Raw genomic sequence first — 16,365 nt, forward strand, 5'->3', positions numbered from 1 at the left:
AAGAATTAAAGAGAGAGTAAATACTGAGAGAAAAGGAAGGAGGGGCAGTAATATGTGAGTGCGGCCGATTTTTGGTAGGGTAAATCGTAATAGACCCCCTTACTAGTATAGACTATATCTTACCGGATACAGGAATAGCTATTAATATCATCTCAATAGTACTAATGAGCGATAGGCCAGAGGGAGTCTTTTCAGGGGCTTATCGTACGGTAAGCTACCTAGAATAGGGGGCAGCTTGAAGCCAGACAAGATGCAGGAGTACCTTAAGTACTAGAAAAGGAGCAGAGTTCTAGATACTTTCTTTAAATAAGTAAATAAGAGAGAGCCTTACCTTTATTATATATAGTATAGTACTCTACTAAACTCCTGGATCTTCTGGCATTAGAAAAGGGGTAAAATCATACGTATGTAGGGATTAGCTCGCTAAATAATCGATTGCACTATCGATACAATCGATACCTTACGATTGTGGCATCGATTGTTATCGATAGTGCAAAACGCCAATCGTTGCCGAGCCTGGCGCTTCTACTTGAGTCGATAAAGCCTACCCTCGCTTAGTGCCGAACATATTTAAAGAATATATATGTGCCTGCCGTACATTTCTCAGATTTCAAGTTTAAAACTCTGTGTACTGGTTTAGTATTTTCGAGTTACGGAGAAAGCCACTTGCCTTATTTGCTTTTATCCGAGGTGCGCGGATCAAGCAGCATGTGAGTCAAGCGGCAAATTTAGAAGCTTGGGCCATCTGCAACGGTGCCCAAATTCTAGAGCCAAAAAGCTGTTATCTTTGATCAAGAGGAAGATATTGGACTCTAGTAATACAAGTACGAACAATACTACTTTGCGACCGAAGAAAGCTCTCTATTTCACTTCCGGTTTTCCCATTTCTGCTGGAGCCCTGCGCCGGTCTTCGCCACCACCACGCCACTATCGGGAACACAGCCTCAACCCCTCGTAATCTGCAGCCGCATCACGTGGGATAAAGCTGGATTCCCCGCTAGAACACAGCCGACCTTCCATCTCTTTCGACCACCGCTGCATTTTCATCTAATGACATACCATAGCTTTATATGGCATTGACCGTATTCGAGCTAGAGGTCGCGAAATGTCTGTTTAAAGGAGGCCCCGGCTACTCCGAATTAAAAGACTCAGTAGTCGGGGATAGTATCTTGGAGATGGAGAAGAGGAACTTCGTATTTTTTACGGAATATGGCCTGGACTTTTGTAAATAGTACGTCCTTAATTCGGTAGGCAGAACCAAATATTCTATAAATATCTATCTAATCTCTTCCAGAGAATTATACCCATTATATAATCCTTTTTCGACGGCGAAATTTGCGTTCTAGTATACTAGTTAAAATACATAGCGTACCCGGGCCATATCTCGTTCTTTAGGAGCGGTAGACCTGAGGCCGGCCGGCAGGCTTTATTAGTCTTTCTAATAGCTAAGGGATCGCGAATATTATACTAGAGTAATTCGCATTAATATGCGTTACCTTTTACTAAAGGGAAAAGGTACTTGTATAAAGGTATTAAATCTGCCCTCCTTATAGCAGGCTGCCGAAGGAAGAAAGAAACATATGCTAATGGCGGCTTATAAGGTTCCTATTACTATTATAGTTCTTTATTCTAATATATCTCGCAGATTAATTTTCGATACTTAACTAAATTTCGGAATAGAGAAAGGAGATATAATTATATTTGAGTTTGTGACCCCTAAAGTAATTAAATAAGTAATTGAACCGTGGCTAATAATAAATCTTCCGGACATACTAGAGCTAAGACAAAAGGTAGCAGATATGGGAAGTAGTAAAATCAGAATAAACTTTGTATTTATAGTTCCTAAAAGTAGAAAAAGAAAAAGGATTTCCTAGGTAAAATATAACTTTCTATATTCCCAGTCCTTATCCTGCCAATTCCCCTATATAAAGTTTATTATAGTATTTATTAGAGTATTAAAGCTAATAGGATTCGGAGGTGCGGTTAGGTCTTTAGTAGACTCGGGGTAGTTTGAAAAGCCGCCTGCGTAATTATACTTATTCTTAGTTACTATATTCGGAGCTATATCCTCTTCCCCCATAGTACCCATAGCCTCTTGCTCGCCGTATGTCGCGCCTGCTCTAATGCTTAGTCTCGGAATTAAAAACTTTATAGTATCCCTACCCTCTACGTTTACTTCTTTAATACCTTGCCCTTGCTTATATACTAATTATTACTCGTTAAAGGCCGCGCATGGCTCGGTGAAAGGTAGATCTGTTTAATGCTTAGCTATCCTCAAAAGTAATTAATGGAATAGGATTATATAATCTGGAAATAAGATACTTATAATATTTGTCTAATTATTAGTTTCCTAAAGCCCTTTCCGAGAAAGCATTCGCTTAATAAGTATTATGTCTGGATCTAGAAACATGTCTGTAAATTCAATAAAACCTGGCACTTTCCCCTTTTCTAATATTACCCAATTCCGGAAGGTAATAATAGTCCTATAGTCCAAGTTGAATTAATAGCTCTTATTATATTCTTTAATTGTTTCGAGGAATTCGGTAACTGACTTCTCCGTACATGTTCTCTCTAATATATAGAATATGAAAAGAATAAAGAAGTAGTGGCCTTTAGATAAGGCGGTTTTATAGATAGTATATCCTCTTTTCTATTACCGTTCGGATGTCGTAGTGATTTAACGGAAAGTGCGGAGAAAACGAGGCCAGAGGAGGCCCTTGTAAACCTCGAGCCATATCTTTTGGCTTTTAATATTATGAGCGATTATAATAAGTTTCTTGCAATCCGGAATAAGCCGCTTGCCTTTTAGTATTAGAGAATAAATTTGCGCCAGAAAATAAAGGGGTAGTAAGGGGTAGTAAAGGGACGGTAAAGGGGTAGTAAAAGGAGAGTAAAAGAGTAGTGGAAGGGTAGTGAAAGGGTAGTGAAAGGGTAGTGAAAGGGTAGTGAAAGGGTAGTAAATAGGCAGAACAAATATTTTCCACTAGTATCCTATACGACTTCCTGGTCTCCCCTCGCTATTAGCTGCGTTTTGCATCTCGCCTGTCGGATATGGAACACTCCCCTAATGTCCCGCATGAAACATTCCTAGTCTAGCATGTGAATGCTGGCTAGCTCGGATTTGGCCCTATACCGGAATACTCCCGAGATTTCAATATTTGCTTAATTTATTTAAGGGGGCGGGGATAGTAATAATACGAACGCATCCCTAAATAACATCTCGCTCTCGCTAACTAATACAAACTGCCTTATGTTTATATAATCTAATAAGATACTAGAGAAAAGAAAAATTTGTAGTTAACTCGAATTAATAGCCCGTACCTCTTCCTGGATATTATTATAATGTTAATGCGTATGAATAATACTCAGGATACTCGCGTGTTAAAAACAAATGTCATAAAATAGCAAAGTCAAATAAAACTCAAAACTCTTACTAATAAATAAGTCAGAAAACTTGCATGTATTAAAGGTATTTTGGAGGCTTATTCTAGTCCTAAATAGTATTTAACTGTAATTCTAGAAGCCATTATAGGAAGTAAGAAGATATATATCCCGGTGCGTTTTCTATTACTAGCTTCTACTACTACTTTCGCGCCCAGGGCTTCTATTTATTATTCTGGATTCTAAGGTAAAGTATTAGTTAATATTAATACTAAACCGCATAACCAAGCTCTATTATAATAATAATATATAATAATACTAAAGTTATCTAACTAAAACGCTATTATCTTTAACTATAATATAGACCTTGACCTCTATTATATTTCCTAAAGCTCCGGATACTAAACTCAAGAACTTAATTCCTTTAATATAGGCTTTCTAGCTTATTTATATTAAAGTATATACTATATTTATAGATATAGTATTATGGTACGAGATTATATTTAAGCTAATATCTAACTTAATTAAATCCCTAATTAAATACTACTAAGGTATTTATTACGTGAACTTAGTAAATACACATGCCTATTTAGAGCTAGAAGTTAAGAAGCTATAAGAGGAATTTATTTAGGCTATTTATAAGTTCATATACCATACTTATATATTTACTTTAGAGAGACTTAAACCGGATAGTTCTGGGGAATTATTATTTAAGGAAAGTAAAGAAGTTAAGACTAATATTCTTAGCCTTTTCCTATAAGCTCTATCCCAGAAAATACTTCCTCCTTTATATTAAGAGCCACCTCTACTACTCCCGTATCTAATATCCCGAGAACTAGTTCTAGATAACTAGGTTAGAGCCTTTTTAAATTTTTTTATCTTATAATTTTATATAGGAGTTTTAGGCTTAGGTTATAATACTTAATTCTTTTTAGGTTAAAAATATATATTTTATTACTATATTAATAAGCTATATTTACTATTTTATTTTCTAATTACGTTCCCGTTATCTTTTCTTTTTCTGCCATAGTATTATATTAAGCTTTTAATAACTATAATTATTATACGAATATTAATAAGATTCTCGCTCGCTATTCTAGTTAATAAAACCCTAATAAACTAATATATTATAATTATAAAAGTTATAATAGCGGCTTCTAATCTCGAGATTAAAGTTATAACTTAGAGTAAGTTCCTTGCCTTTAAAAGTTATTTATAAGTCCTAATAATAATATAGAAAAATATACTTTTTTTAATTATATGCCGCGAAAAGTAAGAAATATTATTCTTTTCCCTTAACTTAATTATCTCTACTACTATATTTGGCTTATAGCTATAATTAGTAAAGCAGGTAGTATTAGACTTATAAATATAGTTAATAATATTATATTTATTAATTATAAATAGGAAATATTCCTTAATACTAATTCCCTAGTAATACTTCTCTAGAGTATCTACTTTCTTAGCTATAACTTTCCTTTCTATTAACTTAATAATTATCTCACCTTCCCTAATATTTTTCTTAGTAAATAACCCCAATTTGTAAATTAGTAATAATATAACTTTTATAGCCTTAAACTCCGAATAGCTATAACCCGGTTTAGATAAATTATTTAGAAAAAGTCTAATAAAGAAATCATAAAAATAAATTGTTTTATAGTATTTCCGGGACTATACTAGTAATTACTTGCTTTTTTATTTGTGTCTCGGTATTATGGGCCCGCTACTAGAGGAGTCTATTTAGTAAAGAAGTTAAAGTCCAGGTATAGATCTTTATATCCCAAGTATAAGTTAGTGCGGGAGGTTATACTAGTTAAAGATAAATCTTTTCTATACTCGCTATAGGGACTCGGATAATAGTAGAAAGAAAGAATTACTAAATATAAGCCGCCTCTAAATCTCGATTAATAAGCGAGCCTCTTTTAGCCTAAATTACATATAATAGCGCTTCTAGTATCTAAAAAACTAGCCTGCTTTAATTATTTTAGCCCGTTACCGGATTATTAGTAGGCCCTATTATAATAGCCCGCTATATAACTATTATAAGAAGGAAGAATAGCGAGAGGCCTTTAAGTAAAAAGAATAATAATTAGAATATAAAAATACCTTAGCTAATTCTAGAGATAGATTTATTATTTTATATAGACGGGAGGAATTCTAGCTAATTACCCAAGTTTAGGAACTAGTATAGAATAGGTAATCCCGATTCTTGGCTATATAGAGAATAGGTATAAAGGCGTAATAGTATAGTAATAAAGGAAATTATATATAAAGACATATCTAATAATAAATATCTAAAGATATTAACTCGTATATAAAAAGCGCTATTAGAGGCATTATATAAGCTACTTGAGCTATCTAATTACCCGAAGTATCTATTAACTTAGTATTAAGGAAATCACGAAAGGAAAAGCTCTTTATAATTCTTTTTCTATTTCTTTTCCTAAAGTTTACTTTTACGAAAATATAACTTCTTTTTCTTAAGATAATTATTTAAGTAACTTTATGCGGATTTAATACTCAGATAATTAAACTACTTAATTCATAAAATAATTATTTCCCGTATTATTCTTTAGTTAAGAATAAGAAGGAAAATATCTAGCGTGATTTATTTCCTATTACTTTCTAGCCCGGTATTTATTAGTATTATATTTAAATACCTATATTAAGCTTTATAACTTTTCTAATAAAACCGCAGTTTTATATTAATAGTTATTACTATTATCTTCCTAATATATCCTTTATTATTAAGAGTATAACTAGCCTTGCTTTAAATATACTTAATATTCCCGGGCCCCAAGAATATAAACTATAAATAGCCACACTATACTAGCAGAAATTAATCTAATAATAAATACTCTTTATATATAACTCTTTTATACCCTCCGTATAAAAGTCGCTATATAATTCCTCTTAGCTATTTTAATTTTTGCCCTTATACTAAAGATATTAAAACTATTAGAATTATTAACTTATAAATCATAATTCTATATTATTTTCCTTTCTCTTACTATTACTTTTTGCGTATTCGCAAAATAGTATTATTTAATATAGACAAGAATAGATTTTATACTATTAATTTTCGAGTATAACTAAGTAATAAATTATATAAAAATAAGAAAATAATATAAAGCTTATATTATAAACTATATTTAGACTAATTTAAAACATCTTTAGGAATTAATAACTAAATTCCAAGTTATTTTTGGCTCGAAATTTTCATCTCTAAAACTCTATCTTATTACTCTAATACTAAGCAATATCTTTACTTATTATCTAGTCTCTATTTATTAAAAATTAAATAGATTAATTATATAATTATAATAGCTTTATTTAAATAATATTTAAAATCTATAAGAAAGAAAAAGCGAATTAAGATAACTTAAAAAACTACCTTTTAACTAATTAATTATTCTTACTCCCTGCCTATTATCTAGGGAAGAGAGGGAGGAGTTTCTCTTATTCTCTTACTAGGTCCCGAAATATTAGTATTGGCTTTTTATTTCATACTAGTAATAATACTTAATATTTCCTTTAGTATTTCCTGAGATTCATTTTTTTCCTCTCTACTATCTTCTTTTGCCTTTACTTTAGTAGCTATTAGAAATCTGCTATCCGGGCCCCTGGATCTTCTTATTATATAATTATGCCTGCTTTTATATAGGTACGGTTTTCTTTCTTTTAATATTAAATAAAAAGCCTCTTCTAATTATTATCTTACTATATAATATTTTAGAATTCAGTAGAATTATTTAGTATTAATATATAGAGGAACTGGCTTAGGCGGCTCTAACTATAGCTAGCTAGATATAAATACAGGCAGTATATAAGATAAAGACTCCTGTTTTATAGGTTATCTAAAATCAAATACATTTTCTCCTTAGCTAGAGGCAGCCACTATAGCTACTTTTACTACTACTTATTATATGGTTTTTGGTAGGTATTAGAGTACTAGGTTAAGGTAATTATAACTAGCTTACGGTTATAGTAATTCTCGTAAGTATTTAGTATATTTAATAAATATAGACTTATAGTAAGATATCCGGTATTATAGGTACTTTATTAGTTATATTAGCTTAGTAGATTTATATCTCCAAGTTCTCTTATATAGTATAAATCACAAGGTTAAGGCATATAAAATAATAGAAAAGAAGAAATTAATTAAGCTTAATAAGTAGCAGGTATTAAGAATTAAGAAACAAATATAATAAGGTAATAACTCAATAAATACATAGTAATAGTACTAAAATATAAAGCAGGTACTAAGCTAAAGTAAGTAGTTCCGGTATTTAAGGAAAAGAAGATTATTACTCGAGATTAGTAATAATTAAAAATACTAATTTTCCCGAGAAACAGAATTTATAATACAGGAATAGCGAGAGAAATATACAGGTATTAGTTCGGGAAACGAGTATTTTCTAATATATTAGTTAGCTTTATTATTATCTTATCTAAGGCTTAAGATTACTTTATAGAAATAATATCTAAAATAATAGATTTAAGACTAGATAGTAATTAGCCAAGATATAAGTAATAAAGAAATAGTAGGATATATAAAGTAAGTAGGGAATAGGTAGGAAATAGGTAATAAAATTAGTATAAAAAATATATAATATAATAATTAATTTATAGGCAAAAGATAATAAAGAAATAATTAAGAAATAATAAAATAATAAGGAAACTAGGTCCATATAATGGGATTAAATTAGTAATAAGAGGCTAATCTTCCTAAATAAGTACTCGCTTATATAAACTTCCGGCTTACGGAGATACCTAGCCCAAAACTAGGGATAATTAAGATATCTCTTATTTCCTAATTACTAAAATAATAATTACGCTTTCTCTTAATTATACTATTAGTTATTAATACTAGTAAAGTATTCTTAAGCGAGATATCTCTCGGTATTAGTTAATTAGCTATTAGAAAAAGGAAATAATATCTTACTAGGTCTACTTATATAGTTTTAATTTATATATGGCCCGTTTTCTCTTCCTTACTTTCTCTTTTAGTTTAATCTAGTTCCCAAAAATATTTAGTTTTTTTAATATTATTATATTTTTCTACTATAATTTAATACTATATAAATTAGGAATAATCCTAGCTATTTAAATACGAGAAATAATTCACGTAGTTATTTCTTAATAAGAGAGGCGAATTACTATAAACTAGATAGAAAACATATATAGGAATATTAATAAAATAAGGTAATATATATATACCCGCCTTAAATTATTCCTAATTAATTAAATACTCGTACCAAGTTCCTCTTATAGCCTTTCCCTAACTCTTTTATACGCCTCTTATAAAGTGCCTGCGCCCTCGCGCCTATCTCTAGTAAAGTTTTTATTATAAGAGTATTTAATAAGCTAATCTAAATTAATTACTTTTACTTATTCCGAGAAATGCCTATATTAGTTTTATTACTAGTATTCTCTATCTTAATATAGTTTATTACGGGAGCTAAGGCTACTATCCTTACTTAGTAATACTAGTATAAATAGATTCTTACCTAATAATACTAGTATAAATAAATTACTGAAATTAATATAGCTTTAACTTTAATATTCTTAGTTATTAATATATTACTCTTAGTATTTTCTATTTAGTAAAAAAAAGAAATTACTTAATAGATTCTTCTCTTATTAGCTAATAAAGCTTTAATTCTTTATTAAGTAAGTTACCTAGTTCTTTAAGGAGCTATACTAACTAGCGAGTTAAATTTTTAGTAGATATATATATTAATATTTCTAGCCAGGAAGAAGTTTTATAATAAGTATAGGAATATAGTAATAATTCATATAGTTATTATTATTATAGTATTTATACTTTCCCCGGTACTATCTTATATACTAAAGAGAACTACTAAGGGGCTTTATCTCGCAGGTCTTATATTCTTTATAGTAAAGTATTATATACTATATAGTTTCTATTAATATGACTATTATAACTTATATAAGATACTAATCTCTTAGCCTCTAATTCCTGACATTCTCTAATCTAATAAAATTCTTAGTATAATTACTCTTACTACTACTATTCCCTTTACTATTTATTACGGGAAAGGCATAATTAACTTTAAGTTAACTTTATAAGTAAATTAACTTTAGCTATTCGTAAATACCCTTTAATAAGATATATAGATAAAGTATATGGCCACTAAGATATAGCTTCTATAATAGGTACTACTAAAGTATTTATAAAAGTTTAATATTAAAAAAGTGATTTGGTTTTAGTAATAGCTATAATATTCTATAACTAATATAAACTCGGATATACTAAGTTTTATAATACAAGAATTACCTAATAAGTTAATTAAATTTCAATTTTTAGTAACTAATAAAGACTCGAAAACTCGAAGTATTATAATAGATAAAATACTATATATAAAATCAGAAGTCATATTACTATTACTAGTCTATTTTTCTAGTACTATAATATATAAAAGTAGGAATTCATCTAGAAGAACTATAGGCAAGGAACTACTATAATACTAATAGCAGGGATAATATTATTATCTATATAGGTATAATAATTCAAATAATAATTATAGTAATACTTTATATCCTAGTTATAATTATTTATATTTATTAAGAAATAAACTATAATAATAATATATTTTATATCTTAGTAACCTAAATTCACGATATATAGCTAACGTACTTGGTCTATAAACGAAATTAGTACTTAATATTCTTAGTAATAATAGACTTAACCTAACTATAATCCAGCTATATATACTAATATATTTATAAGCAAAATACTTATTATTACTAAAAATACTCACGATATTAATTCATAATAAAAAAGCCACATAAATAAATAAGAGGAAATATTCCTATCTATTACGGGACCCTTATTAGCCAAATTAGTAATATCCTTGGGCCCTTTTATAGAGTATTAAGTCTGCCTTAAGATATTAGGTTAAACCCGACTTCCGCTACTAAATATTCTTTTAAACCTTTTGCCCCTGGCCACTACCTCATATATATAAGCCGGTTTCCTTAGGCAGCTAACGCGGTACGAGTATTAATATAGCTACGCTATACCTTAGTCTAGACTCTTTTACTAGTATTTACTCCCTTAATAATATTATTCCCTTAACCCCATATACTAATAGGGATACTAGAATAGCCCATGCCTCGTGTCTAAAGAAATCTTATATATAAACGAGCTACTTAGCTACGGAATTACTGATCCTTATAACTCGAATTCTATAATCTAACTTAAATTCATATTATAAACCGCTCTCTACTTATAACTTACTAATTTTTCCTAAATAACTTTCTTATTTCTTTAATACTCAAAAATTAAGATATTACAGGCATATTACTTATTAAGAAAATATAAACCCCAATTATAGATTCTTTTTCGAGCTAGGTAACTATACTACAAAGCCATATTTCCTATTTTAGAATTGCCATATTAAGGCCCAAAGTTTACCTAGTATACTCATAATTCCCAAGTTAAACCGCCGGGAAAGAAATAAAGTTTATTAGGGTAATCTAGAGACTTAGAAATATACTTACTATTAAATCTAGTAAAGTCCGAAGCTAGTATAACTCTCACTAAGTTACTATAGCCAGAGATTAGACTAGCTATATAGTTTAGGATAACAAGAATTAATATACTATTATTAGGAAAACAACCTTATATAGCGGAGCCCGGTCTATTACTAGCTTTAGAAAACCTTCTAATACTTCCCAAAAGTTTACTATAATAGTATATATTATTATGGCAAGTAAGTAAAAGTACTATACTAGCTATAGGAATCATATTATAAAGTATAGGTCTATTCATATTTACTTCTCTCGCAAACCTTTTATAATAAGATAGATATATACCTCAAGTCACTATATCTTATTCGAGTGCAATAGTATAGTAAGGAGATAGAATGTAATTCTAAGTACTATTATAATAATATAAAGGTTCGTATAGTACTTTAGCTACCTAGATAGAAAACAGCTTTCTCTAAGGTAATATAAGTAGCTTAAGGCAGATACTAGTATTAGATCCTATTTATGTCCTAACTTTTATTACGCCTATATACATGTATTATATACCTATAAATATATACCAAGTATTGCAGTTAGCTAACGAAAAGCGCGTGCTTAATATAGGAGCCTTAGTACGATTTCATTAATAGTAAAAAAAAAAAGAGCAAGAGGCTAATTATAATATCGAGAAGTTCTAGTAGTAAATAAGGGAGTTAGAGAGAAAGATTAGGGAAGTAAAACAAGAAAGAGACTTCTACTATACTAAATAAAACCGTTTATATAATATTATATATAGGACTTCTAGTATAAGATACTTAATTATATAAGCTCTTCTAAGTCCACAAAGTATATACTCCAGGTTATTCCAGAAATTAATATCTCAGGTAGGAAATCCCCTACTTTTACTTCCCTTATAAGGAAATTTCACTAGCTTATTACCCTATATACTTCCTCTAGCTTCTATTTTACTACCTATTTAAGCTAGCTATTTACTAGGACCTAGTTAAGAATTAACTAGTCTTCCCTCTTTATGAGTCAAGAATAAATAATATTAGATAAAAGGCAATGTAATTACAAGCTAAAAAATTCATACGAGTATTATCTCTACTAACTAAATAGGTTACACGAATAATACTAGTAGCTTCTTTACCTACTAATAACTCTATACTTCACAAACATAATTATTATTCCCATATTATTATCCTAACCTCGAGATTAAAAGATAAAGACACCCTATTACTCACGAAAATCTAGTTAGGTCAGGTATCTAGTAATTATTCCGAGAGGAAATATAAGAAATATATAAAAAAATACACCTTATATTATAGTATTTAGAGTACTTAAATTAGAATAAAGACTCTATTATTTTATTTCATATACTTAGTTAAAGCGTAAATACGGAAAGCTTCTAATAAGCATATTCTTATAATATACTATAGCAGAAATAGTCGGCGCCTGGATATTAGTTTCCGATAATCTTAATATTCCTTTTTTTCTAAAATATAAGGAAATATAAAGTTTATAAGCTAATAGCTAATATATCCCGTATTTATTACTATTACTAAAAACACGCATGGTATGTAGTAATTCGCAATAAAAAATATAGAATATTAGCTTTACTAATAGTTAGCTAGAACCCGAAATTATTCTCTAGCTACTATATATTTATTTATTACATACCGCAAAAATAACTAATTAATAATTTATAAGAACCTCACAAGATCTAATGAATTAATTAGTTAAGACAACCTCAAGCCTAATACTAATACTTCCCTATCTAATAAGATATACTTCTCTCATATAATTTCACTCTTGCAATATATAAAGAACATACTAGAGAAAGACAAATAAAGCCCTTATAGGGCTGCGCCCGCGTTTCTATTCCTTAATTTTTAGTTACACAAGCCCCACTTTATTATATATTATACTTTAATAGTAATGGCAACGCCATTAATATCCTCATTAATAAATAAGGATCTTTATATATATAACATTGCCTTTTAATACTAGCCTATATAAAACTAATCTATAACTTCGTATTTCCACTCATATAGAATCCATACAAACTAGCCTCTTTTTCTCTAGCATATATACTATAGATCTCGGAAAGTAATACCATGCGTTTTTTTTATATAAAGCTTAAATATATTTATAATATTAAAAACTACTAGAATAGCCTCGCATATTAGATAGTAATAGGCAATTATTAGTCCTGGCTTCTTATACAAGTAGCTCTTAATATAATCTATTATTTTCGCGGGCTAGTAAAAGGTCTTTTTCTTATTTTTACTAGTATAAAAAAAAATATATTAAGTCTTTTTATAAATAAGAGAAACGGGCTCTAGATCTAGAGATAATTTACTCAAAGAATATTTTAGGGATAATACTTTACTAGTAGACTAGTAGCTAGAGTAATTACTAGAGCTATTATAACTCGAGACTAAATAAAGTTTAGGTCTTAGCGTCTCTTACTAAGAATAGAGTACTACTATTAGATTAATCGCGTGAATCTAGTATTAGATAATATCTTTTAGACTTAAGTTAATAGGAAAGTTATAGAGAACCTTCTATAGCCAGGTCTATTTAGGGAATTAGTAATAGATAACGGGTTTTATATACTCGGTAATCTTAATCTTATTTAGCTACCTTTATAATTCTTTATTATAAATATAGTAAAAGTACTATTACTAGAATACCTTCTTAATATTATTTTCTTACTTCTTAATTACCTTATTAATTTTTTAATAAAATATCTAGTGCCTCTTGCCCTTATTTATTCTTAGTACTAGGTATAAGAATTTATATTAGCTTTATATCTTAATATAGAGGGCCTTTTACTCCTTTTTCTATTTAATAATTTTCGGGTTACGAGAAAGAATATCTTTAATATACCTAGGGATATTCTTTAGGGCGCGCGGATTATACGTAATACTCATATATATAAAGGCATATATGAGCCTATTAATAGATAGTTATTTTATTACTATTACTTAAATATTAAATTAAACCCGAGTATTAAGATATATTATAATAAAGATCGCCAAGTTCTACTCATGTCTCATAATCTAGTTATAAACGGCTATTATAGCGGCCTCTAATAAAGCTTATAAGAAGAGAAAAAAGTAAGGGAATAAGATATACTTACTATCCGCGGCATTCCCTATACCTTAGTATATATAGTAGTAGGTAAGCCTTTACTCTAAACTAGTCTCTTATTCGAGATAATCCAGGTAATATATAAGGGTTAAGTAATAAAGAACTTTATATTCTGAGGTTCGGAACCTATTAGTAGTTTATATGACTTATTAAAAGATTAGAACCTTTAGTTTTAATAGCTTCTAATATACCCTAATTGCCTTTATAAGGTCTTTTAGGTTTATAGTAAAGAAAGATTCCGTACCTATAGGGCGGTTATCTACCCGAATCGCGTTATCTCGGAGCATAATAGCCATAATATAAGTAATTAGATAGAAAATAGGGAGCTCTTCCTTGCAAAAGAGGTAAGTTATACTATGAGTTATGTTATGGTTAGTAGGGTTAGTAAGAAGAAGAAAGCCCGCCTTATAGCTTGGGTTTCTTATTAGTGCCTTTATAGTACTTGAGGTTAATCTCTATTATAACTAGGTCACGCTTCCCAGGTTTGGGATTCTATATAATTCAGAGTCGGATATTCTCGTAATAAAGTACCTTATAATGTCTTTTGGTATTAGGAGATTTCCTAATATTATTATAGTAATTAGTATTATTAATATTATCCTAAGGTTTAGCTTAGTTATAGTCAGGGTCTTTAGAGTAATCTATTGGATCTAATTCTTTATTATCTAGGTTATTAAGGTCCGAGATAAGTTCCTCCTTATTAAGGTTAGGGATCTCGGGATTCTCCTATAAATACTTATAAAAAGCATTATACTTTATTATATTCACGAGCTCTGCTAGCTATACCCCTATAAAAATAGATAAAAGAAGGAAAGTTATAAGTATATGGCGCTAGTTCTCTATTAGGAATACGCAGGTATCCCTGGCCTAGAGGTAGGTAAGTAGGAATAAGAGGTCGTCCGATCCTAGTATGGGCTTATTCTTGGGTATAAGATCTAGCTTAAATTTTTCTTTTAAGACAAGGATATACTATACTAAATATTAATATTTCTAATCTTCTTATTTACCTTAGTATATATAGTATACCTAGCAGACGTTTTTTCCGTGCCCCTTTTAGTAGTTTTTACTACTAAATACGAAGCCATTAATCCGTTTATAAAGTATCTAAAACTACTTCTAGTACTAGCGGAGCGACTCTATCTTAAATACTTAATAGTTCTTATAGATAAAGCAAAGAAATACTATTATAGTTCCTTTATAATACTTCCGCGCCTCTTCCTTCTATTTTCCTAGCTTTACGTACTTATAGTACCTATAAAGTATTAGCTCTAGCTAGGGTCTTCCTGGCTCCGGCTAGTATATATTACTGGAATTTATTCGTGATACTATTAATATTCTCCTTAGTAATATTTATATCTTTCTGCTATAAAGGGCGTACTATATTAAGCTTTAAACTAAGGATATTGAGTTCCTCTAAAGTAGTCTTTTCCTTTTGCTCTCGTGCCGTGGGCTTATTGCACTAGTTAATATATCTGGTGAGAACCGCTACGGGGTCGTATGGTTACTGGGCGGTATTAACTTCCATACTCGCGGCCTTGGCTTAACTCCAGAGGGACAGACGTCGACAGAAGAGTAATAGAGGGTAACTGGACTTTGCGAGCCAAGATTTGCTCTACTTGAGATTAGACAGAATGATTACTTGGGGCCTCCCTATGCGAGTAAAGGGGATTGGGGAAGGCGATAGCCATGGCAATAGGGAATATGGCCCTCTATATTTGGCTGCCCTCCATGTTTGGCTGCCCCTGATAATGCTCGCTTAATTTGCCCCCTAATAATACTCGCTTAGTTTTAGTATTCCGACCCCCCAAAAACAGCGACATAACTATCCCGGATCTGGGGATTAGAATACTATTACCTTGACTCTTTAAGTAATATTTATATAAGTAATACCTTTATTAAACTTGAAATTATAATTAAATATAAGGTATTTATATTTTTTTAGCCAAGAACTTAGTTTTTTAAAGCTTTAATTACTTTGCTTTTATAAAATTATTAGTTTTAATAAATAAGATATTATTTATTTAAAGGCTAATAATTTTAAAGAATTATTTATTATAGAAAAGGCAAGAATTATAAGTTAATTATTTTATAAAAAAAACTCGTTAATATAATAGAAATAATAAGCTTTAAACTAGTAGTTTTTAATTTCTAATATATTATATAATAGTTTTATAACTTTTAAAATAGAATTATTTTTTAACTTTAGCTTTTTAGTAAACTTATAAAATAAATTAATATAAAAATTATAATTAAATAAAATTATTAATTAAATATAAGCTTATAAGATATTATATAAATATAATTCTATAATATTTATTATTATAATAATAATAT

The 16,365-nt window shown here is 29.5% G+C and overlaps 2 protein-coding genes across 2 annotated transcripts; one reads left to right on the forward strand and one right to left on the reverse strand.

Annotated features, from left to right (window-relative positions):
• Positions 1-828: 828 nt before the first annotated feature.
• On the forward strand, positions 829-1,458 carry K444DRAFT_617204 (uncharacterized protein). The gene is made up of 2 exons (XM_024881074.1): positions 829-1,247; positions 1,295-1,458. Exon 1 carries the CDS (start codon positions 1,071-1,073, stop codon positions 1,230-1,232), a length of 162 nt encoding a protein of 53 aa, XP_024732406.1. The 5' UTR covers positions 829-1,070; the 3' UTR covers positions 1,233-1,247; positions 1,295-1,458.
• A 5,422-nt stretch (positions 1,459-6,880) lies between these two features.
• Positions 6,881-7,084, reverse strand: K444DRAFT_537752 (uncharacterized protein; the record flags this gene model as incomplete). Its single annotated transcript, XM_024875489.1, has 1 exon — positions 6,881-7,084. A coding segment is annotated over one exon (204 nt), but the record flags the coding sequence as incomplete, so codon positions are not given.
• Positions 7,085-16,365: the final 9,281 nt, after the last annotated feature.

Source organism: Hyaloscypha bicolor (genome assembly GCF_002865645.1).
Source record: "Hyaloscypha bicolor E unplaced genomic scaffold K444scaffold_125, whole genome shotgun sequence".
Classification (NCBI taxonomy): Eukaryota; Fungi; Ascomycota; class Leotiomycetes; order Helotiales; family Hyaloscyphaceae; genus Hyaloscypha; species Hyaloscypha bicolor.

What these genes read in the sequence shown, in the direction of transcription:
- K444DRAFT_617204 (XM_024881074.1), top strand. Translation starts at nt 1,071, where the DNA reads ATGGCATTGACCGTATTCGAGCTAGAGGTCGCGAAATGTCTGTTTAAA.